Source organism: Athalia rosae, chromosome 2 (assembly GCF_917208135.1).
Source record: "Athalia rosae chromosome 2, iyAthRosa1.1, whole genome shotgun sequence".
Classification (NCBI taxonomy): Eukaryota; Metazoa; Arthropoda; class Insecta; order Hymenoptera; family Athaliidae; genus Athalia; species Athalia rosae.
The window spans coordinates 26,776,815-26,802,422 of record NC_064027.1 but is presented as its reverse complement, the minus strand read 5'-3'; the positions used below and the strand labels follow the sequence as shown (position 1 = coordinate 26,802,422).

Genomic DNA, 25,608 nt, shown 5'->3' with positions numbered 1-25,608 from the left:
CGAACTCAAAATTCCATGGTATAGCAAATAATGAATAATTTAACAATAGAACATAATGCATCTTGTATCGTTCGCATTGTTTCATCATTTTTCACAGCATTTCCGAATTATTATTTCCGCAAAGCACATCAAGAAGCTCGGTAGAATCTCGCACCAAGTGCATTCAAAAGAACGGGTGCACTACCGAGAATCTCTACTGAGACGGAAGCTAAAAGCGGATTGGGGATTCACGTTTTATCAATTATTTCATATACTGATAATATATGCGTGAATTGATCATCACTTTTATCAGATAAATCCGGAACGAGCTTTTGTTTGAGTCCAATTTTGATGAAATTGGACGTCTGAAAGTTGAAACTTGATGTGATGAAATTACACATGGGCCGAATCGATGAGTTTCACCGTCGTCGTCACAATGCGATCGACCGATGCTTCGTGACGTAATTTAGCACCATTTTTATGAGCAAAAAATTAGAGCAGAAGGTTTGATCGTTGGTCTCTACGAACGTTTATTCACGGTCGCAACACGCAAAACTCGATCATAGAATATGAGCCGTGCGCTTTTATTCACAATAACGACGTCTGGGCCTATTACCAAACATTAACATGGATGGCATTAGTTGAACTTCCGATAGTACGAAACGGCTGAAATCGACGAATTCGGGCTTATCCATTAGTTTGAATGACATAGGTACGTGTCGTTGACTTGTCAGTTACGTAGTGACAGATGTAAGGTTGTGTTATGCATACAGTTCCTTGCGACTAATATCACGAATATACATCTTAACAATTCTTTGAGTTAGAATATTTAACAACATTAACCGGTTATGCCAATTGGCGCAACTGATAATGAGATTACAATCCAGGATTTGTTACTGTACGAACCGCAGCCAAATCAGATCCCGTCCATCCATTCAGTAGTTATAAGTCAATTGATAATGACCCATCTGTTCCATTCGTACCTACTCTACGAATTCATCGCAATTAACACTTGTCCTTTTACCAGAAGCCTACCCATATTGAAAAATGCAGCAACTCCCGTTAAGACGACAGAAACCAAAAGTACCAGCTCCTCCAGGTGAACTCACAACAACAAATTCGGCGCCTACTCCACAGCTGTTACCTGAAAGAGGAGGACTTTGTAGGAACAAAATCTAGAATGTAATTCTTTAACGGCAATACGAGCAATATTAGCCCGAAAAGCCTCTTCACCTCCGTTTGAAGAGAATTATTTCCTCTTCAATTTTATTCATTTATTTTTCATTTTAATATTTCGAACCAACTTTTTCTTTATTCCAATTCACCGTCTGTTTCAATCGTCAATTCGATTGGTTGTCTGTTTTACTCAAGCTTTTCAAATAGGTATATGCGTGATGCGAAGTGACATGTACTTGGAACAAAAATTGATTTGGATCCTTTCATTTGATGACGATTTTTGATTAATTTTTCAGTGATATTATCATATCGCGTAAGCATTAGAACGGTAGAAATAATACAAAACGCTTCTCCTAACTACTGCCTACAATCATAGCTACAGTTGTCGAATGAGCAGCATGAAAAGGATGTATTTGGACAGAGATTATTTTCGAATCATAAGTGGCGTTGGTTTTATGTTTTCCTGAATTAATTGAGGAATCAAATCATTTCTTGAATATCGTTCAATCGGATTACCAATTCGGAAATTTTATTTTCATTATCACACCGAGTCGTCTCACAAAACAAATTAAAATGTGTCGGGTTTTTTGTCGGTAAATGCCGGAAGCTCGTAGAACGACCCATATGCTTTTTTGGCTTTCATTACACGATGAGTGGTGTCCGGTCAGAATAGATGTTGAATTGTTTGTAAGCAGCAAGATTATACCACATGATAATGACACTTACTTATCTGATACAATTGCCATGGCCTTATTCGGTGCAAATTACTAATTAGGTACTGAGAGATCGTGCCTTGCGCCGACCTCGTGATCCGTGTAACCCTCATCACTTCCATCAGTTTGATGTTAGCGACTTTTATTTCTGGAACTTCCACCGAGCTCGTGGTTGACTATTTTATGAAATAAGCTCGACAGAAACGGAATCTTGTCGATATGTCTGAATTTTTTTCGATCAGTACTTGTAATAGAGTGTTTTAATGTTTCAAATAACTCGATGGATGCTTTGAATTAAACTGCGAGAAAAATAAGTCGACAGATGAGCGAGAACCATAAAACAAGCTTGTACATGAAAAAAAGATGACTTAATAATATGATTATTGATCTGTAATTCTAGTGGTTTATTGACATGACTCCTGACAATGATAATATCGGAATTTGTATACATTACATATTATTCTGCATTTGTTATTTATGAGTGTAGAACCTGTTTGAAGAAATAATTATATTTCGTGAATCAGAAAATGTAAGGGTCTGCGAATATTAATACGTTGAATATCCAACAGAAACTTATAGAAAACAGTAAAACAGTGGACAAGAAAACTTGATGTAACGTAATTCTTCGTGATTACAGAAAAAAAGTAACATCAAGTAAGCGGCTGATACGTGAATGCAGTGCTTGTTAGCAAGTAAAATTATGTATTGGATCTATTTGATTGAAAAATAGGAATACCGTGTCAAGTAGCAGATATGCAGAAATTATGTGTTTACCGGAGCAAAAAAACTCTGTTCTGTGGACTGTAACCTTTTGCTCTTCGGTATATCTAATAGATATAAGTGTCATCACAAGGATCCATTTGAACATTTTTGCCGTGGTTGATACCACCGACTCCTCCATCTTCACAGCTCTCATCACCATGATCACCGCCGGAACCACCGGAGTTGTCACCGCTGTCGCAATCATCATCGTCTTTGCCACCGCCGGAACCACCGGAGTTGTCACCGCTGTTGCAATCATCGTCGTCTTTGCCACCGCTGGAACCACCGCCGGAACCACCGGAGTTGTCACCGCTGTCGCAATCATCATCGTCTTTGCCACCGCCGGAACCACCGGAGTTGTCACCGCTGTTGCAATCATCGTCGTCTTTGCCACCGCTGGAACCACCGCCGGAACCACCGGAATTGTCACCGCTGTCGCAATCATCATCGTCTTTGCCACCGCCGGAACCACCGGAGTTGTCACCGCTGTCGCAATCATCATCGTCTTTGCCACCGCTGGAACCACCGCCGTAACCACCGGAATTGTCACCACTGTCGCAATCATCATCGTCTTTGCCACCGCCGGAACCACCGGAGTTGTCACCGCTGTCGCAATCATCATCGTCTTTGCCACCGCTGGAACCACCGCCGTAACCACCGGAATTGTCACCACTGTCGCAATCATCATCGTCTTTGCCACCGCCGGAACCACCGGAGTTGTCACCGCTGTCGCAATCATCATCGTTTTTGCCACCGCCGGAACCACCGGAGTTGTCACCGCTGTCGCAATCATCATCGTTTTTGCCACCGCCGGAACCACCGGAGTTGTCACCGCTGTCGCAATCATCATCGTTTTTGCCACCGCCGGAACCACCGGAGTTGTCACCGCTGTCGCAATCATCATCGTCTTTGCCACCGCCGGAACCACCGGAGCTGTCACCGCTGTCGCAATCATCGTCGTCTTTGCCACCGCTGGAACCACCGCCGGAACCACCGGAATTGTCACCGCTATCGCAATCATCGTCGTCTTTGTCACCGCCGGAACCACCGGAGTCGTCACCGGTGTCGCAATCATCGCCGTCATCGCCGTCATCGCCGCCGCCGGAACCACCGGAGTCGTCACCGGTGTCGCAATCATCGCCGTCATCGCCATCATCGCCGCCACCGGAGTCGTCACCGGTGTCGCAATCATCGCCGTCATCGCCGCCGCCGGAACCACCGGAGTCGTCACCGGTGTCGCAATCATCGCCATCATCGCCGCCACCGGAGTCGTCACCGGTGTCGCAATCATCGCCGTCATCGCCATCATCACCGCCGCCGGAGTCGTCACCGGTGTCGCAATCATCGCCGTCATCGCCATCATCGCCGCCGCCGGAGTCGTCACCGGTGTCGCAATCATCGCCGTCATCGCCGCCGCCGGAACCACCGGAGTCGTCACCGGTGTCGCAATCATCACCGTCATCGCCGTCATCGCCGCCGCCGGAGTCGTCACCGGTGTCGCAATCATCGCCGTCATCGCCGCCGCCGGAGTCGTCACCGGTGTCGCAATCATCGCCGTCATCGCCGCCGCCGGAACCACCGGAGTCGTCACCGGTGTCGCAATCATCGCCGTCATCGCCATCATCGCCGCCGCCGGAGTCGTCACCGGTGTCGCAATCATCGCCGTCATCGCCGCCGCCGGAACCACCGGAGTCGTCACCGGTATCGCAATCATCGCCGTCATCGCCGCCGCCGGAACCACCGGAGTCGTCACCGGTGTCGCAATCATCGCCATCATCGCCGCCGCCGGAACCACCGGAGTCGTCACCGGTATCGCAATCATCGCCGTCATCGCCGCCGCCGGAACCACCGGAGTCGTCACCGGTGTCGCAATCATCGCCATCATCGCCGCCACCGGAGTCGTCACCGGTGTCGCAATCATCGCCGTCATCGCCGCCGCCGGAACCACCGGAGTCGTCACCGGTGTCGCAATCATCGCCATCATCGCCGCCACCGGAGTCGTCACCGGTGTCGCAATCATCGCCGTCATCGCCATCATCACCGCCGCCGGAGTCGTCACCGGTGTCGCAATCATCGCCGTCATCGCCGCCGCCGGAACCACCGGAGTCGTCACCGGTGTCGCAATCATCGCCGTCATCGCCGTCATCGCCGCCGCCGGAGTCGTCACCGGTGTCGCAATCATCGCCGTCATCGCCGCCGCCGGAACCACCGGAGTCGTCACCGGTGTCGCAATCATCACCGTCATCGCCGTCATCGCCGCCGCTGGAGTCGTCACCGGTGTCGCAATCATCGCCGTCATCGCCATCATCGCCGCCGCCGGAGTCGTCACCGGTGTCGCAATCATCGCCGTCATCGCCGCCGCCGGAACCACCGGAGTCGTCACCGGTGTCGCAATCATCACCGTCATCGCCGTCATCGCCGCCGCTGGAGTCGTCACCGGTGTCGCAATCATCGCCGTCATCGCCATCATCGCCGCCGCCGGAGTCGTCACCGGTGTCGCAATCATCGTCGTCTTTGTCACCGCCGGAACCACCGGAGTCGTCACCGGTGTCGCAATCATCACCGTCATCGCCGTCATCGCCGCCGCTGGAGTCGTCACCGGTGTCGCAATCATCGCCGTCATCGCCATCATCGCCGCCGCCGGAGTCGTCACCGGTGTCGCAATCATCGCCGTCATCGCCGCCGCCGGAACCACCGGAGTCGTCACCGGTGTCGCAATCATCGCCGTCATCGCCATCATCGCCGCCGCCGGAGTTGTCACCGCTGTCGCAATCATCGCCGTCATCGCCACCGCCGGAACCACCAGAGTTGTCATCGCTGTCGCAATCATCGTCGTGTTTGCTACCGCCGGAACCACTAGAGTTGTCACCGCTGTCGCAATCATCGCCGTCATTGCCACCGCCGGAACCACCAGAGTTGTCACCGCTGTCGCAATCATCGCCGTCATTGCCACCGCCGGAACCACCAGAGTTGTCATCGCTGTCGTAATCATCGTCGTGTTTGCTACCGCCGGAACCACTAGAGTTGTCACCGGTGTCGCAATCATCGCCGTCATCGCCACCGCCGGAACCACCAGAGTTGTCATCGCTGTCGCAATCATCGTCGTGTTTGCTACCGCCGGAACCACTAGAGTTGTCACCGCTGTCGCAATCATCGCCGTCATTGCCACCGCCGGAACCACCAGAGTTGTCACCGCTGTCGCAATCATCGCCGTCATTGCCACCGCCGGAACCACCAGAGTTGTCACCGCTGTCGCAATCATCGCCGTCATTGCCACCGCCGGAACCACCAGAGTTGTCACCGCTGTCGCAGGTCTCGTCACCCAGCACAACTTCTATCACCCCCGTTACTAATTTCCCGATGAATCCAAGTGGTTGACCTTCGTCACAGGAATCCTCATCCTGCTTCCCTCCTTTGCCACCACCATCAAGATTTGGGGCCGGGTTTCCAGTAGCTACCTGGTAGCAAATGGTAACCACAAGGAATAGTAAAATTATTTTCACCATTTTGACTCCTTGGAGCTTAACTGCTGACTGTTTTTTGGACCCTGCAGTTTTCTCGTTTTATACTAATCTATTGTTCAGTCCACGTGGTTCAGCGTGTCGTTGTTGTTCTTCATGTTTTCAGCAATTGAAAAAATATAATAATGTTAGAATCATCTTGTACACAAGTTGCTTCTTTTTTTCGAGTCTCAAGCTGTTTTTCTAGTATTGGTACAACAATATCGAACATGTTAATGTGTCTCAAATTTGTACATTGTGGTAAAAGTCATTTATCACTCAAATATTTCTGATACTACACCCGCGATTGTTTCAAACAACTTCTCACATTATTCACGAATCTTTAATTATTTTCTGCCACTCACTTTTATCATTTTCGACGCATAAGACATTATATTCATGCTGCATGTTTATCATCGTGCCACTCCTGGTAAATTATTCGAGTTTTTTTTTCATTATTTGTTTTTACTTTCACCTCATAAATTTAATAATACGTCTGTCTGTTAGTCTCATGCTCAACACGTCCAGTTATTTTTTCAGGCCTGCGTAACCACCATTTTTTAATTTTCTCTATATCTCTGAAGTTCGTCACCGTATCACATTACTACGTATTAAAATATCTCAAGGTGATTTTCTTCGAGAAATATCGATATGCTTTCGAAAAGTTTGGAAATTTCTTCGAAGAGTTGCTCTTCCAATGAGACTTTTAACATTTCCCATTGATCATATTCGGAGCAAAAATCCTTAGGAATGCTTTTTTTCCACTCAACAATCAAAAGAAACACTCCTGATACCCTTACGTATTTTTTTAGAAGTTTAATAGATCCATAATTTTTACCGCTGAATACTACTGCAGCGTTATTCAAAATTTTTAATCGTACATGTAACGTATGCTAATCGAAATTCACCAATATATCTATGCCTGCGCGATGAATCTGAAAAAAATTCTGACGACTCTTCATCCGATGAGTCCTTCTCGAGAAAACCAAGCATCGAAAATAGAAATGGAACTTTTATGCACAATAAAAACAACAATGAAAAAAAACTATTTCTCTGTCTCGCAATCAGTCCGAAGTATCTCCTACTTGAAAACCCGCATTTTTTGACAACTCATAAAACCAAAAGTTCAATTTTATTAATAAAATGATTCTTCTTTCGCACCTCCTGAAGGAAGTGTCCTTAATTCTTCCAGATATCCGGCGTTGCTCAGTAACCTACCCCTTGTCACGATATTGGAATCACCCTTTCGGTCAAGTCAAGTAATTATCATGGACAGATGAGCAGGAGGATATAACAGAAGACACGGTGTTAGCGGAAAGTCCGTCTTTTTCGTAGGCGACCGAAAATCAAACATTTCGGATTTTACACGGATGAATTTATATGTTCGTACATTAGGGTGGTCCTTATTTTGGATATTTTCGAAATTTCGTTACTCCCAGAGCTTAAACGTTTAGAAATTAATAGAAAGAAATCCTTACAAAGTTACAAATTTTCATCTCAATTTCAACCCGTATCTATCGACTTGGGAAGTTTTGGTTTTAGTCATTGAACATCCCATGTTTTCCTGGTTCAACTAATTGATCAAAAATTTTCACACTTCATAGGCTTCATTCCTGTGATATTTGCCTTTCCTCAGAATTTTTACAGATTTTCAGCTTTTTATAGATTTCCAACAGAGTGAATTTTCCAAATACCAGATTTCCCAGTAAATAAAGACTATAACGAAAGAAATCTTTCTCTTATAGCCACATCTGCACAAATCATTGTGCCTAAATAAAATAATTATTCAGTCGATTCAAAAATAGAATAGCTCTTCCCTCATCGTAGCGATTAAGGTATCTTCGATTTAGTAATATAATAATCTGGAGTAGCATTAAAAGATTTACCCATAAGCTTTGTATCTAGACACCGTCTAGAATAACTCCGTGGAAAATAAGCCGCAAAACTGAAGTAAGTATAAGACTTCACTGTAAACTTCTGTGCCGTAGAACGCTTGTGAAGAAGTTGCGGATGGTTCGCGAACTCCCTAGCTTAGCGTTGGCCAAGAAATGCGGCTTACAAAGAAAAGAGAACTTACCTCAGGACGTGACAAAGCTTCAAATTTTTCTTTCGAATCCTTCCTGGGATGCAGGGCAAATCGTCACTCTCGCAAACTCCGATATCTTTCATGGTGTCACCGTAGTGAAATCCTTAAACTGTGTGCGCGGAAGGATAATTAATACCTACAGCTAGTAGATTCTTTTGTATCTTTAAATAACAATGGATCAGAATCTTTCATTCCTGAAAAAGGTAAGGAAAACTAACAGGTTTTCAATCACGCTTAATGTATATTAGCGTAATCAGTCAGGAACGATATAGAAAAACTATTGAAAATGGAAACAAAAGCGAAGTAAACTTGGATCGTAGACTTGGAAAACTATATGTATATTCGAGCATCTTACTCAAGATATTGCGAACCACTGAGCCAATCTGGCCTAACTTTTTTTCTCAGAGAATGCTTATGATTCCATCCAAGTACCGAATCAAAAACTCCTTTCATCGATTGGTTCCCGTTGCACAAGACCTTTGGTGGATACAAGAAAAAATTCGATGATGAAAAATCCCAAAAATGAAATTCCCACACGCGATAATGATCAAATCTCGTTCACAAATTCGATCTGCTGCAATGGACCTATGTAAGGGTGATTCAAGTTTTAGACTAGTCTAATAGGAAGCTCTGGACAAATTATGTACTCAATATAAGTTTCAATTTTTGTAACTCGGTACATTAATCTTTACTCAAGTCATACATTTCATCTTGACTGGCTAGTAATTTTAATTATTTTATAAGAACACCATGTTAATCGATCAATTCATGCCTCAAAAACTCGTGTGTCCCAATCAATAAGGGTTATTCAATAAGAGACATATGACCATCGACAACCGACAATCACCAATCGAACGTTAACGAGTTCAGCCTGTCGATTTCTGATATTTATTCCACGAGCGAAACATTAAACCATGATTATCTATGATTGGGGAGAAAAGGGTAATTTGGAGTGCGCAGTGAGTATGTGAACATAGCGATCGTTATTATAGAACGATATGTTTGCCAACTGTATGTTTCTAAAGTTGTGTAACTAATTCGATGATCAAAATACCAAGAAAGATGTTTGTGCATAATCGCGGATAATGTTGCTGCATTATCTGAAGCAATCAAGACAAAATATCTAATATACGTCATCATCGCAGTCATCATCATCATCGTCATCGTCATCACAGTCATCATCATGATCATCATCATCATCACAGTCATCATCATGATCATCATCATCATCACAGTCATCGTCATCATCATGGTCGTCATCGTCATCGCAGTCATCGTCATCATCATCGTTGCCATCGTCATCGCAGTCATCGTCATCATCATCGTTGCCATCGTCATCGCAGTCATCGTCATCATCATCGTTGCCATCGTCATCGCAGTCATCGTCATCATCATCGTTGCCATCGTCATCGCAGTCATCGTCATCATCATCGTTGCCATCGTCATCGCAGTCATCGTCATCATCATCGTTGCCATCGTCATCGCAGTCATCGTCATCATCATGGTTGTCATCGTCATCGCAGTCGTCGTCGTAATTGCTACCGCCGGACCCGGAGTTGTCATCGGTATCGCAGTCGTCGTCGTCTTTGCTACCACTGGACCCAGAGTTGTCATCGTCATCGCAGTCGTCGTCTTTGCCACCACTGGACCCAGAGTTGTCATCGTCATCGCAGTCGTCGTCTTTGCCACCACTGGACCCAGAGTTGTCATCGTCATCGCAGTCGTCGTCGTAATTGCTACCGCCGGACCCGGAGTTGTCATCGGTATCGCAGTCGTCGTCGTCTTTGCCACCACTGGACCCAGAGTTGTCATCGTCATCGCAGTCGTCGTCGTAATTGCTACCGCCGGACCCAGAATTGTCATCGGTATCGCAATCGTCGTCGTCTTTGCCACCACTGGACCCAGAGTTGTCATCGTCATCGCAGTCGTCGTCGTAATTGCTACCGCCGGACCCGGAGTTGTCATCGCTGACGCAGTCGTCGTCGTCTTTGCCACCACTGGACCCAGAGTTGTCATCGTCATCGCAGTCGTCATCGTAATTGCTACCGCCGGACCCGGAGTTGTCATCGCTGACGCAGTCGTCGTCGTAATTGCTACCACTGCCCCCGTCACCTACACTGCCTTGGCTGTAGTCATCTTCACAGGTATCGACTTCCGTCGCAACTGCTACCTGGTAGCAGAGTGCGAACACAACGAGGAGTACAATCAGCTTCACCATCTTGACCGTATTGAGCTTACTTTCTGTCTGAATACATGGGTCTCGAAATCTTCTTTTATCCTCAACGAGTGTTGCATGTGCGTTACCCTTACATCATTTTGTTATGTACTTTTAACACGATTACACAAACACATCAGCATTCAGAATTTTATACAATCGTACAAAACATGCTTGTTCCTCCTCATTATCGGTATCCTTTACAGTATCACAATAATAAACACCACGTATCCCAATATGAAACTGTTTGTGGTATGACAAATACTACATGTGTTTTATTGGGTATACCATCCTAATGATAACATGTTTTCTCTTCTGATTGTTCGTAACGAATGTCATTTTTGAATTGGATGTAGCGTCGACCTCTCTACTCGTTTTTTTCATGATGCGGATACCAAATACGGTATACCTGGGTACACGCGAAACGCTCTCCAACGTGCATTTTTCGAAAAATATTGAAAAGACTTTACTGAAGAACCAACGAAACCTTCGATCAGCAAACGATCCATGAATACCTCAATGGTACGTCATGATTACATGTTTCAGAGATTCAAAACCACAATTTTCTCGAAAATTTGGACAAGACATTTTTGATGACGAGGAAGATCAACACGTTGATTACCTGCAGGCAAGGAGATTTATCCCACGACCGAATTTCAAACTAGTCGTGACCCAACACTCGCTATTACCTACCTGCTTTACGTCACAGTAAACCGGAAAGCGGAAACTTGACCTTGAAATATAGTCCGATATCCATGGCTCACGGTGCACCGAGTTCATACCAAAATAGTACAGGTCCCGTTGCATTTGGTCTATATTGCAACGTGTCCTGAATCTTCCAGACATGTCGAATACCCGACGGTAAATTTCCTTCGGAAATTGAGTGATTCCGGAATCCTGTGAACGCTTCACTCAATGCGGTTCGGAACGAGAACCCTATGGGTTGGACTGTAATCATCAGGCGGAAGGATGCGAGAAAAAGATAATCCCGCTAAAGTGCAACAAGATCTGTTCAAATTTGACAAAAAAAAAAAAAGTACATTTTCACGTCTCATTGTAAGATTGCTTGATTTCCTTTGATTTTATTCCTAACGTCCGCCGTGTTTTGCCCAATGCTCCATTACTTTGTTTGTGCTCGAAAATATGTTTTTTGAACGGTATAAACCATGTGGTAAACAGGGTAAACATATATATTGGATTAAAAATTACCGCTAATGAAGGCACCTGAGTCGCGCTCTCGGTAGTTGATGCAATTGCCCGAAAACGTGCAAAGGCGGAAGAAAGCAATTGGAGGACACTCTTGCGGAAGACGGTTGATAGTGAAGGATGTGATTGGCATTCGTCTGACTATATTAATTAAAAAATTTTCACACGTGATAAACTAAATCCAGTGCAATCGACTAAACGAAATGAAAATAAATTCGATTAATCGACATATTAGATAAATATTTACTACACTTGAACAATAATGTAAAAATTTAGAGAGCCAAAACTCATCAAATCACATTATCACCTCATCTGGAACATCAACTTTCCCGAATATTTCAGTGGATCTCTGAACACCTGAAATAGATAATGCGATACGCATTAATAGTGGTGTTTTTTATTCTAAAACATTTTCGTATGTCTTTGATCGCTTTTCTTCTGATACCGACTGATACCGAGTTTCAGCAGAAAAACAAGATGGAAGACTCACAAAAATGTTTTAGATGCGTTGGCAACTTACAATACATACTAAACACGAAAATTTTACGTGCGTGAGCTTCGCTGCGTAAGAGGTAAAGGCCTCACTGCTTACGCAGCGAAGCTTACGCACGTAAAATTTTCATGCGTTAGTATGTATTCTGGAAGTTACCTACGCACGGGCGCTAGTCAATCGCTGGTGGCGTCAAATAGAACGAAGAACTTGGCGACGGCATCTGAAGTTAGCGAAATAAGAGGAACCTGAAATCGAACGCTGAAGCTGAGAAGCGGTAAAGAGGAAAGTAAGAAGGAGGAAAATCTCATTTATTTCATCTCGCTACGCACGAACAGCTCTTACTTTGCGCAACGGGCAAAAACCGGTTGGCTGGGTAAAATTTAATATCGAAACGCACCCCTACCTCCCAAACATCCCCGATATCGTATTCCACGACATCGTGAGGATAGCAACTCCCACGCGATGTGCCGATACAAATTAACGTACCTGCAGCACTCATACCTTCGTAACATTTGAAGTCAACTGGGGTTTTCGTGGAGCGCAGTTCAACATGATACATCAATAAATCGTCAAAACTCGACTCCCTTAACTCAGGACTGACAAAAATGTAATACACCCACCTATTTCCTGATTACAATTCGACAGCTCTTCATTGATTTTTAGTCAAGCTACAAGCGTGAATTATGAACGGACGTAATGTGTGGGAATGTGTGGGTATACGTAATCGCACCGCCTATACCCGTATCAGAGTCGGTTGTCTTCCCTGCTCAGACCAGCGAGGGTGCGGGTGTAAAGTTTATAATTCGATTAGAAATCCAGACAGCGTCACAATTACGCCCGTTGATAATCACCGAGCAAACAGACAGCTTTCCTGTTCAAATTTTCAGGATAATATGATGATATTTTTAACGATGCGGTTCATGACCGAGGCTACATCATAACTAGCGTACGAATGTGGTGAAAATGAGGGTGAGAAAAAAGTTTATAGAGAAAAGGGGGAAAAATTAGTAAAGGAATATCGGGCTTTGAATCATTCCCTACTGTAGCTTGAGATAGCACTCTTGAAATATGAATTTTCAAACACTGGGAATGTTGCTTTCAATTTTAACATGGAGATCCCGACAACGATGGCTTGCCGTTATCATCTGAAGCTTCAAGGTATTCATTTACCTTCAATTGTGGACTTGTGGCCGAACCAAAAACATTATGAATAACATCAATACCGCACATTAAATATTATGAAAATAAATGCAAATGTCTGGTATTGTTGGTTAACAAAGCGTTTGGCAGTGCTCCGCGGCATCGATATCAAACGAGAGAGCGAGGGGACATTCTAAGACGAAGTTTACAATTCTTGTGTCATAGTTGAAGAAAGTACTGATATCACCTTGCATGAAGTAATGAACCCATGTAATCTGTATATTAACATTCTAACAAATAAGATTGACCATACGTTCAATCGTCCAAGAAACTTTCTTCTTTCGGTGCAGCCATTCCTACATCACCGCATCGGTCCACTTACACGACGATATTTGGCAACCTGATATTCATTCGATGGTTGACCATTGTTGTTGACCATAACACTTCGTAACTAACACAAAAATAGAGTTACTGACATAACAGTATTCACAAAAACGTATGAAGGATATTCAAACAAATTTCTTGGTTAAACAGTTTCTACAAATATGCTTTTTATTTTCACAGTATTGCAATAACAAACAAGGTTACGGATATTACCTGCTCCCAGAATGATATAAAACAAGTGATACCGCGGATCAAGTATCGTCAGTTTTTCACTGACTGCATTTCAATATATCTATGCCGACGGTGATACTCTTAAGATGGCTGTGCAAGATGTACATGATTTTTTTGAAATTGAACAGCTACTCATGCAGGGAGTGCTAAGGCAATAACACCATGAAGAATTGGACGGCAATAAGCAACGAGGTCGTAATTAACATTCCTGAAAACTTCGTGCATTTGGTATATTATCATCATGTAGGTTGCGCTTCATAGTTTCTTGAGATTTAGATGAAGAATGAATTTACTTTTGTTGGTTAAGACGATTTTGCTCATTACCGCCAATTCATACTCCGAAGTTGAATTCCGTTCATTTACATTTCATGGCACGTCAAGTCCTCAGTCTTACTTCATACGCCTCTACTTGTTAATATTCCAGAAAAAGCTACTAATCGACCTCGAATGCGTTTCTAAAACAGAACTGCTCCTGATAACTTCATCCCTCTAGAAGAAGTCAGATTCCAAGTTATTTCTACTAGAAGCACATTGAATTGCATGATTACTTCCGACACACGATGTCGGTCGATTAACGTGCCGGGTAACAACCAAAGAATAATAATTGAATACGTTCCAAAATGAAAACCAGTCAAGAATCACTTGTAACAAATTATTTTTCAAATTCACCGCTTCTTCTTTCTGTAATATCGGTCAGGCACACAGCTGCTGGGTGAAAAGATCTGAAAGAATAAAAATTAATGAAATGACAAAATTTCAAATATATTACACGTGGAACACTACCCAACTTAGTTTATATAGTTTCTCATAGAGTTGTTCGTTGAATAGCATCTGCCAGAATCACGTCTTCTTCAAACTCTTCATCGTTTTGAATTTCGTTCAAATTCTGATAAAAATTGAACAGCTATTCGTCGGGATTATCTTGGAAAAAGCGTTAAATAATATTGGAAACAAAAAGATAATCTGATATAGCTATATGGGAGCAAAACAAAATCGATGATCAAACTTGAGCCGTAAATTCAAACAATCTGGACAAAAGATTATTCTCCATCTTTGGAAGAAGCAATTGGTGGACAGATCACACAAACCGATATCACGGAATCTTCTCTGAGTGACCGTAAGTGCACTTGGCCACTAGAGAGGTAAGCCCAGAATATAAAGAGCCAAAAACTGAAGTAGAACTACCGATTGTTGGCAGGTAGCCTGAAGAATTTTTATCTTCAACAGAAATGTCACCGTCTCTATTTTCTGTAAATTTTTCAATAGAATCAAACGCAGGAGTCTCAATTAGCGTACGATCAATGCGTTCTGAGTGAACGTACCAAAGAGTGGATTGCGAGTCTTCTTTCACGGAAAACTGTAATTACCGATGTTGGCACACTCCGTTCCTCAGGTTGACAAGTGTACGGGAGATCTGTACGAAATTCGCGAGTTGAAAGGTGCCTCTGCTTAGTTATCAAAATATTTTAACGCTCGAGTAATTACCAACCGAAATGATGATTTCTTGAAGGCGATGAAAATTTACATATGTATACTGGTAGCTTATTCGACGAAATTTGAACGCTGAACTCACAGAAATTAGGCTTAAGTTTAATTAGGTGTTCCGATTAGCGAATGGTATGTTACACGTGTTTACGAAATATCCACTTGTTCAAATGCGAGTGTGAGTTGAAGTGTTTCGATCAACCATCTAATTGTAAGTTCGCGTGGGGATTCAAGGACTGTAATATAGCAATATGATTATCTGCTGGATAAAACGAAAGACTGGTCAATAACACTTGACTAATTATCCAGGTCAATTAAAAGATGGTGTTATCATGACCTGAGCCACAAGTGTGCAAACTTTAGAAGAATATTTACCAATAATATGGCCCGTCCTCGAAAACTAGAGATCTACGCCATTTGGATGAGCCGAAATTTAGTATAAAAAGGGAGGATTGTAATCCACCGAATCAAATTGGAATCAGCATCCAACAGTATACGACATGGCAAAATTCATCATTGTAACATTGTCAGTAGTACTGGCACTCTGCCAATCATTGGTAGAAGGTGGTAGCTATGATAATAGCGAAGACAAGGACAAGGGTGACTTTCAACTTTCGAACTTGGGAGGCGCAGGAGCCTACCTAGGAAGCCTTCCCGGCTACAGTCCACTGTCAGAAGGAATGCAGGGGATAGCTTCAAAAATCCCCAAGCCCGACAGTTTCCCCGGTTCGAACGTATTGACTAACGTAATAGTGCAGGGAAGTGATCAGATACAGAAAATTCCATCTGAATCAATGAAAGAAATACAAAAAGTTACGAAACCTGGTGAACCTGATCCAAAGGTCAACTAGGGTGGTAATTGAATCACAAAATACTTACTGGTAACATCCACCAGTCGATTTATAATCTGATCTTCTCGTGAACAATCCGAAATCGACTCTAACACCCCATAAGAAAATCAATGGGGGTACCGTTTCATCGACGGTTTGAACATCACGACCATATCCACCGGTCAAATTTTTTCGCACCAACATTGAACTGCGTGCAGCGGTGAACCATACCATGGTTTACTATATTTATCATATTTATCTTGAAATATTTATCATATTTAGCTGTGTGAACTAATATTTATTGTATCGTATTTAATGAAAGGCTATAAATTTCCGCCTCATAATAAAAAAATAGTTGTACGAAGTTGTATCGAATCGACTTATTTCGTAACCATATAAATCCAAACAAAAATTTCTTCCATCAACTGTTGCATCCCTTTCTTCTTCCACGTGGACCAAAAATATTTTTTGAACGTAATGCAGAGAGCAGTGTCCAATACCCCATAATAATACCACATAATTATGGCTCCCCGATGTGGAACAATTGATTTTTTGAACTGGCCAGGATTTAAAAAGTCGAGTAAATTGTTGGCAACGGTGAAATTTCAAATTACAGCATTTGAATCGAAACTGCCGAGAAAAAAAAATCTTGACAAAATTTTAATGAGATAATTACGAATCGTTACCGTGTGGTCATTGAGCATAACCGGCAGAATAAAAAAAAATCCACGATAAGTAACTGATCGTTGGGATGTCCCAATTTACATCACGAAAAACTGGACCACTGAATATCGCGAACTATACCACAAACGTAGATAATAATTAAGCTCTTTATTTGAATTTTTTGAAAGTCATAGTCAATAAAAAAAGGAAAAAAAAAAAAAGAGATAAGGTGATACAAGTTGGCAAAAATATGTGCTCGCCTGGAAATCAGGTTATTCAATATTTACCCCGCTTCGTCTTTGCTCGCAAAGTGAACACTTGAGCTTCAAAGAATTCGCAGCAAATGTGCAAATATCTTAGTATCATTTTCGAGGATTTGCGGTCGCACTTGTTTGACCTAGATTAAATTTGATGCTACATTGCTGCAATCCGATCTAAATATTTTCAAATAAATAATATGAAGGTGCTGAATAGACTTGAACGCACACTGTACGTATTAATTGTCGACGTTCCTACCAATCGCGTGCGAATCTGACCATGACGTCTTTGAATAGAAAATCCATTGTGGTAGACCACGGGGTACGAGATATGAGAAATTTTTATAGAATACCTGTGGTGTAAAATTATTTGCCAATAATACATAATGTACGTATACGTATCAAAACAGAAAAGTACAACGGGATTCCACATGGCCACAGATCTTAGGTGGCGCGTAATTTCTCACGTGAATTCCCAAAAGGTGTTAAAGAATGTGGGGTAAGAAAAAGATCTGAAAAAAAAGTGAATGAATTGCTTCTCATCTCACAATTCTATCAAAGTTGCTGAATCGCTTTTGCACCAGCAAACCCCCACGTGATACCGCAATTATGGAACACCCTCTCCTCGGTCTACTTCAATTCTGAATATAAATGTGAACAATTTATCATTCTAAAATCCTCCAACGTGATCGTAGACAGTGCTACTAAAACACCGAAAAATAATGAAACAAAAATTATAATAAATAAATATAACGGTAAAAAAAGAAAAAATCTACCAGCTCGACCTCTCGAAAAGAAACAAAAAAAAAAAAAAACACCAAAGTTCCGATAACTCGCTTGAATCTGTAACCTGCATACGATATAACGTAACATACACAGCAGCAACATATCGCGTTCCACCTCCGATAAACGCAAAGCTTTTCTAACGGGAAGTCACCGATATACATGTGCAGATATTTTTTCTTTCCTTCTTTTCGTTTTTTCGTTAACTTTTTTTTTTTCATCCGTTTCGATTCCTGACTGCTTGATTCGCCCGGTATTTATTTTCATTATTATTTTTATTCGTTCATTTTTTATTTTATTTTTTTTTTTTTGCTTATTTCTTTCTGGTCTCGATTCGTAAAAAGCAAACGTACCGTATTTCGAATTTTGTAGCTACGTGCATACGTATATACGTGTATGTATATACCTATATACATCAGTCGTTAACAGCTCCTATCGATCTGTAGTCATACGAAGAGCAGGTCGTCTACATAGTCATACGTTTACATGAACGTATATATGTAAATATATATGTACACATATTGGATTCTGCAGTGATCGATTAATCGTTTGGTTGATTTTACTTTTTTCATTTACTGTTTCGAAGAAAATATTGAACTACGCGTGTTATACGTACACTCTAGTACTTCCCATAAATGCTATCAAATAACAATGAACGATTTTCATCGCGTTCAGAAGATAGAATTTGTTCCAGAAATACAAGAATATAACCACACATAAGAACGGAAAATAGTAAAAAAAAAACAAAAGGGATGAAGAAAATAAAAGATAGAATTATTCTTTAAATTACTTTTCGGTAAAATGTCAACGAGACAAATGTCGGGTTATCCCGATTCTGAACTACCGAATCCCGTTCACCTTTCCCCATTCATCCTTCGGTCCCTATCCTAATTTTAATTCGTTTTCCGATCACGAGTTACCTTATACTCGACCCTTTGCAGGATATCGATATTCTTGTGTATCCCGTTAGGGTTGTGGTTCGTTTTGTTAAATTTTTTTTCCTCTCTTTCGTTTCCTTTTCTTCTCTTTTCGGTCGGAATATATCCTTTTACCGCAGATTTATGTTTTTGGCAATCGACGGCGTCAGCTAGTGTGATTTTATATAATGATTGAAAATTACGCCCGTGTCATGTCGGGTGTATAGGTATGAGCGACAAGGGTTGAGGCGGGTATGTAGATATATACATCTATGTGTTTGTGAATAAGCGGGGATGAAGCGAAGAATTAAAGTCTCAAAAAGAGAGAAAAAAAATTTGTGTAGCTAAAATTGATGACGTGATGGAAACGGAAGGCAGCTGAGCATATACAAGTTTCGCCTTTTGTTTCATCCAGCGGAAATTACGGGCGCCGTGTTGGCGCGGGATTTGATTACCGCCGGCAGCGATCATCGCGCAACGCGTCCGTCCGGCCGTTCGTACGTTTGTTCGATATACGCGAAATTTAAAGGCTTCGAACCCTTTGTAAATTTATCATTACAACGGAAGTTGAACCCAGAATTTTATAACGATGTTCAGACACTTGCATATTTTTCACCGGGTAATAAATTTCTATTTTCTTTTATTTTTCGTGTTTTTATTTACCGTTATATTCGTACGAGTATAACGTTCAATTGATCACCGAAGAAAACCTCAACGCGGACGTTCCGCTCACAAGACCGACACGCGCCACCAACCGTCCCGCGCGGAAACCCGGCGGGTCTTCGTACATGCGGGTGAATTTTTCATAAATATGATATTGCGGTTTTTAGACGTTAAAATAAACATTCGGGTGGATCTTGGGATATTCATTTTATATAACACCTTCCTTCACATATACTTCACGTCAGCGCTGTGATAGACGGAGCGATATTACCAAGACCCCGCTTATACTTTCACGTCCCTAAGGTCGAAGAAAAACGGACGCGGAAAGGTAGTGCAATAAGCGTGGTCCCTTCGAGCACCCAACCTCAAATCTGTTATCCGATGCGATTAGAAGTCTCTGAAAGTAGGGGAAAATTTATTTGAAACCGGTTGCAAAAGAACCAAACGCGTTCATCCGAATTCCACGTCTTTGCATCGTTGACTGATACTAATTGACAGCTGCAGCTCGTGACTTCCGTCGTCAGAAAATTTTTTGGTAAATCAGCAGCGTTTTATAGAATTTTTTCGTTAAAATCTACAATCACACGTTGAACGACAAAAAGGCAAACAAAAAAAAAAATAACAATTTTAATTTCCTGGTCCAAATTTGCATTTTAATTAAAAACTGGACAGCCAAAATTCACAATTCTGTTCGTTGGCAAAAGCGAGGATTGCAAAAATTCGAAATATTCACTGAATTTAACCAGTTCCATCTGGTAAGTCAGATATGACGTTTTTTTCTTTTTTTCTTTTTTACTCCGATATTGCGTTCGCATTTAACAATCTACAATTGCGAAAAAATAGGTTCAATAAAATCAAAATACTCGGTACCATTGTAAAATTTTGAAACCATTCGTACAAAGCATAATCTCAACGATTGCTAACTGTTAATACCGTCTTGATACAACTACAATTGTTAAATATTTAAAATTCCTTGAATTCCTTCGACGATTCCAATTTACAATTATACAATTATAATTGTTAAATATTTGAAATTCCTTGAATTTTTTCGATAATTCCAAGGCCCTTGAATGTTGTTCGTCACCCTATAAAGACAAACCTAATTTGCATAAAGTGAACGCAAATTATTTGCATCTACGTACACATGGATTGGAATCATGACCTCTTGACCTAAAAAAGAGTATGTGCTTTACATCGGTGATGTCTTCTCAATGAAATACTAGTGAGTATATAAACCGTGCAAAAGATAGATTGGACATCAAACCTCGAACGGAATTCAAGGTGACTTAATTGCGATGGCAAAATTAATCATTTCTCTAGCTATGTTGGCTGTGTTTTGCCACATTTCTTACGGAATTCCAATCACTTGGTCGAAAGACACCGTCGATGAAATCACCGAAGTCAAAGGTTTGCAAATCCTGATTACTGCGGTCAAATCTCCGGAATCAAATGAAATGGCTGTAACTGATGTTACACTAGAAGAGATACAATTGCTCGTTCGAACATCATCTGTTTCGTATCAACAGAAACGAAATGATGAACCTGCAAGTCAGATCGCTGGCGACGGAGACGTCTATGCCTCCGGATCATCGTAAATAACGACGACTGGCCACTCATTGAAGAACTCAAAATCGCAGGATGCCAAATTCGATATTTTTAATCAGTCGATCAACAGCCTCCAACCTCCTCATGTTTCAGAATTCCTTACCTAAATGTCGTTGAACGACGTCTGACTGATCGACCTGCCGTAATTTATTAATGAAATTTATTTATTTATTTATATCGTAGTGAAGAAAGACTTATAATGTTATCATGTGCAGTCAAGAGCAATGCGTGAAGGCTGTTCAACCTTTTCCGACGTTTGACTTCGTGATTGAATAAACAATAATAAGAAAAATGACAGAAACCATCTTTCATTTTGATTGTCATCCTCATTATCATGATTGAAGAAAACTATCCAATGAAAAAAACATCTGTAAAAATAACAAAAGCACAGGTTTTCGACAAACGAATTCGAATCCAGTTAATAATTTATTTAATTAATTGACCACGAATGAGATTTCGATGAAGATACAAATTATGGGAATGTTCACTCCAAGTTACTTTAACTGATCCAAGATTACTCTGTGGAAATGTTCGAAAGCTCGACCAATCTGAAGACTTGTAACTCTGCACTTTCTATTGATTTTTCTTAACATCACCAGAGATCATTATCTATTTGAAGTCATCCAATTTATCCAGAGTCATTTGACGTTTCTGAAGATCATTAAATTCACGCTGACGAAGAGTCAGTTAATCGTTCTATCGATCCGAAGGTGCGATCAGGGAGTGTTACGGTTCTAATTTTTTTAGTGCTTATCTTTTTTTTCAATTTTTCTGTTTCTTGTATATAGAATTAGTAATTTTATTTAATTTTTTGATTGTCTTCCAGACAAAACAAAATTGACAAACAATGAACCTACTTCGATGTCAAATCCGACCAGTTGAATATTATTTGATTACCTTTGAACGACTAGAGATTTCGAATGTTCAGAAAATGTACTCGATTAGATTTCTTCGATTCGACTCACGAAAACTGGAACAAAATTTCGCAACTGGCACAATTTCTGGCTGGCCGTGAAATGGTTTTGCAGTTGATCGGTATTGAGATTGAATAAATATATCCAAGGCGTGAACAAGTCAATAACCATTTACAGACGATTTTCTCATTTTCACTTGTGGATAATGAATTCACTATAATCGTACGGCTGAGGGCGAAAAAAGATATTTGACCAGATGTCAAATTTCAATGTATTAATATTTGTCTCGTCACACTCGAACGATTACACTGTTCTATAAAAGAAGAAAATAAACTCATAAAGAAGCAAATCGCAAAGTGAAATAATTAGCACTGCACTATGGCTAAGCTGCAGGTATTATTACTTGTACTCTTGGCTATTAACCATCAATCACTAGCGAAGCCTGGTTATGCGACTCTGTCGAGGAACGGCAATGAATATCCGGATGTGTTCAAATATCAATCGAGCCACGATACTGCATACCACGGGATCCAGGCTAGTAAAAAGGATGGTGTTATAGGATCGACGCCTAATCACCCAGGAACTTCCAGAACCGCGAGATCATACACAGATGATCGTATTGTGTTTATAGATGAGGATCAGAGCGATAGCGAGGATTATTCATATGGCAACTCGGAAGATGAAAGTGATGAGTCCAGTGAGGAGGATTTCAGCTATGAAGACTATGAAGGTTATGACAAAGAGGAGGAGTATAGTCATGAAGATGAGGATAAGGGGGATTCAGAAAATTATGAAAACGAAGATTGTGACGAAGCGAATGATAATGACTACGAGAGCGAAGAGGTTTCCGATGAGGAATATAGTGAAGAGGAGGATGACCATGACGTAAAAGGCTGTGGTGAAAAAGAAAGTGAGGAGCACGAAGAATCGTACGAGATTAGAGAAACGTACGAGGGTAAAGAATCGTACGAGACTGAAGAATCGTACGAGACTGAAGAAAAGTACGAGAGTGAAGAAAAGTACGAGAGTGAAGAATCGTACGAGACTGAAGAATCGTACGAGAGTGAAGAAAAGTACGAAAGTGAAGAATCGTACGAGACTGAAGAATCGTACGAGAGTGAAGAAAAGTACGAAAGTGAAGAATCGTACGAGACTGAAGAATCGTACGAGAGTGAAGAAAAGTACGAAAGTGAAGAATCGTACGAGAGTGAAGAAAAGTACGAAAGTGAAGAATCGTACGAGACTGAAGAATCGTACGAGAGTGAAGAAAAGTACGAAAGTGAAGAATCGTACGAGACTGAAGAATCGTACGAGAGTGAAGAAAAGTACGAAAGTGAAGAATCGTACGAGACTGAAGAATCGTACGAGAGTGAAGAAAAGTACGAAAGTGAAGAATCGTACGAGACTGAAGAATCGTACGAGAGTGAAGAAAAGTACGAAAGTGAAGAATCGTACGAGACTGAAGAATCGTACGAGAGTGAAGAAAAGTACGAAAGTGAAGAATCGTACGAGACTGAAGAAAAGTACGAGACTGAAGAAAAGTACGAGAGTGAAGAAAAGTACGAGAGTGAAGAAAAGTACGAGAGTGAAGAAAAGTACGAGAGTGAAGAAAAGTACGAGAGTGAAGAAAAGTACGAGAGTGAAGAAAAGTACGAGAGTGAAGAAAAGTACGAGAGTGAAGAAGAGTACGAGACTGAAGAAAAGTACGAGAGTGAAGAAAAGTACGAGAGTGAAGAAAAGTACGAGAGTGAAGAAAAGTACGAGAGTGAAGAAGAGTACGAGACTGAAGAAAAGTACGAAAGTGAAGAAAAGTACGAGAGTAAAGAAAAGTATGAGACTGAAGAAAAGTACGAGACTGAAGAAAAGTACGAGAGTGAAGAAAAGTACGAAAGTGAAGAAAAATACGAGAGTAAAGAAAAGTACGAAAGTGAAGAAAAGTACGAAAGTGAAGAAAAATACAAGGGTGAAGAAAAGTCCGAGAGTGAAGAATATCATAAGAGTGAAAAATCGCACGAGAGTGAAGAATCGTATAAAAGTAAAGAATCAGACGAAAGTGAGGAGTGTGAGGAAAGCGATAAGTCAGAGGGGAGTGAGGATGAGAAGGAACATGGTGAGCCAAAATATTACGTGGCAAATGATGAGGAGCAGAGTGAAACAGAAATCGAAGAAACAAGTAAGGAAAAGAGTGACGAGGGAAGTGCGAAAAAGAGTGAGGTAAAGAGCGAGGAGGAGGGTACAGAAACGAACAAGGAGAAAATTGAAGGAAAAATTGAAGAAAAGAGTGAGGTAAAGAGCAAGGAGAAGAGTGAAGAAAAGATTGAAGAAAAGAGTGAGGTGAAAAGCAAGGAGGAAAGTGAAGAAAAGAGTGAAGAAAAGAGTGAGGTAAAGAACAAAGAGAAGAGTGAAGAAAAAATTGAAGAAAAGAGTGAGGTAAAGAACAAGGAGAAGAGTGAAGAAAAGAGTGAGGAAAAAAGCGAGGAGCTGACTAGCAGAGAAAGCGAGAAAGATGTAGACGAAGAAGGAGTGAATAAGGAGCAGGAGAGGAGTAGCGAGAAGGAGGGAGATGGTAATAATGAAGATCGCGTAAATGATAAAAAGGAAGGTAACATCATTGAGGAGCAGGAGGGTGTGGTGAAGAATGAAAATGAGAAGAAACAGAACGACCAGGAGAATAAGGAATATGAAGAGGATCAGGAAGTGAGAGTCGACGCCAAGAAAAACTGAAAAAAGCTATACCTGCTACGAAGAAAGTGACCAGAATGGGACTAGTCTGTGGCCACTTACAAAACACAGTGAAATGATTTGAATAAAGCAAAAAATGAAGATTGAATGCATCAAATAATCATTGATACTGAGGCATTTTCTTCTTTCGTTGGCCGATTCATTCCAATTTGACGAATACCAAAAATCGAGTAGTTCGATAAAACGGAAGCTCTTTAGCGGTTGATCTCTACTAGCCTTTACCGTACAGGGCATTTATAAGAAATTTTAACCAGTCGACGTTTCAAGTTATTCCCCATCATCATTCGATTGATTGAAAGAAAGTTCATCCAACCCACTGGTGAATTTGAAAAATTTTCGCGCACAACTGTGGGATTTGTCCGAAATCCTTTCATACAAGTATTTTTTCATTATCAAAATCTCTTCTCAATATATGACGAATAATAAACTATTTGAAAAATTTCGAAACATATTGAAAAGAAAAATACCTATCCCCTTTATACTTTATTCGATAACGTGAATTTTAAAGCAATAAGGGAAAACGAGGCTCGTTGCGCCCTTCGTGGAAATCCTCATTCTCATAATAACCTTCACTGTCAGAATAAGAAACTGATAAGATAAATACGAAGATGAATAGGAACAGATATGAGGGCAGTCAGGTCATAGATGGTAGTGATATCTAATGTCGACCGTTCAAAGAGGTCTAAAGGGTCTGCTAGGCAGGAGATCAGGGTTTCTTTCTAGATTTCTTCTTTCCAGAAGTAGCGCGGCTCCGATACGATCCCAAGAACCGGCAATTGATGATTGAGATCAAATTTAAAAAGGAAAAGAAAAAAAACCAAACGGGTCCAACAAACGAGGTTAAGTCTCTACAATCTCCAGACT

At 41.4% G+C, this 25,608-nt stretch overlaps 3 protein-coding genes across 4 annotated transcripts; 1 reads left to right on the top strand and 2 right to left on the bottom strand.

Moving 5' to 3' along the window:
- Nucleotides 1-2,546: 2,546 nt before the first annotated feature.
- LOC105687737 (loricrin-like) lies at nt 2,547-6,181 on the bottom strand. 2 transcript variants are annotated; one of them, XM_048649519.1, is made up of 3 exons: nt 5,323-6,181; nt 3,729-4,575; nt 2,547-3,677 (listed from the first exon to the last, which is right to left on the bottom strand). In XM_048649519.1, exons 1-3 carry the CDS (start codon nt 6,134-6,136, stop codon nt 2,696-2,698), a joined length of 2,643 nt encoding a protein of 880 aa, XP_048505476.1. In that variant the 5' UTR covers nt 6,137-6,181; the 3' UTR covers nt 2,547-2,695. The 2 variants fall into 2 exon arrangements, with proteins under 2 accessions (XP_048505476.1, XP_048505478.1); XM_048649521.1 differs by lacking the exon at nt 3,729-4,575 and having other exon boundaries at nt 2,547-3,680; nt 5,154-6,181.
- A 2,386-nt stretch (nt 6,182-8,567) lies between these two features.
- LOC125500075 (serine-aspartate repeat-containing protein F-like) lies at nt 8,568-10,484 on the bottom strand. The gene is made up of 4 exons (XM_048651364.1): nt 9,906-10,484; nt 9,510-9,809; nt 8,779-8,801; nt 8,568-8,693 (listed from the first exon to the last, which is right to left on the bottom strand). The coding sequence occupies exons 1-4, from the start codon at nt 10,432-10,434 to the stop codon at nt 8,568-8,570; spliced, it is 978 nt and encodes a 325-aa protein (XP_048507321.1). The 5' UTR covers nt 10,435-10,484.
- Nucleotides 10,485-22,366: 11,882 nt separating this feature from the next.
- LOC105687736 (trichohyalin-like) lies at nt 22,367-25,197 on the top strand. The gene has a single exon (XM_048651397.1). The coding sequence runs from the start codon at nt 22,381-22,383 to the stop codon at nt 24,724-24,726; it is 2,346 nt and encodes a 781-aa protein (XP_048507354.1). The 5' UTR covers nt 22,367-22,380; the 3' UTR covers nt 24,727-25,197.
- The last annotated feature ends 411 nt before the right edge of the window (nt 25,198-25,608 follow it).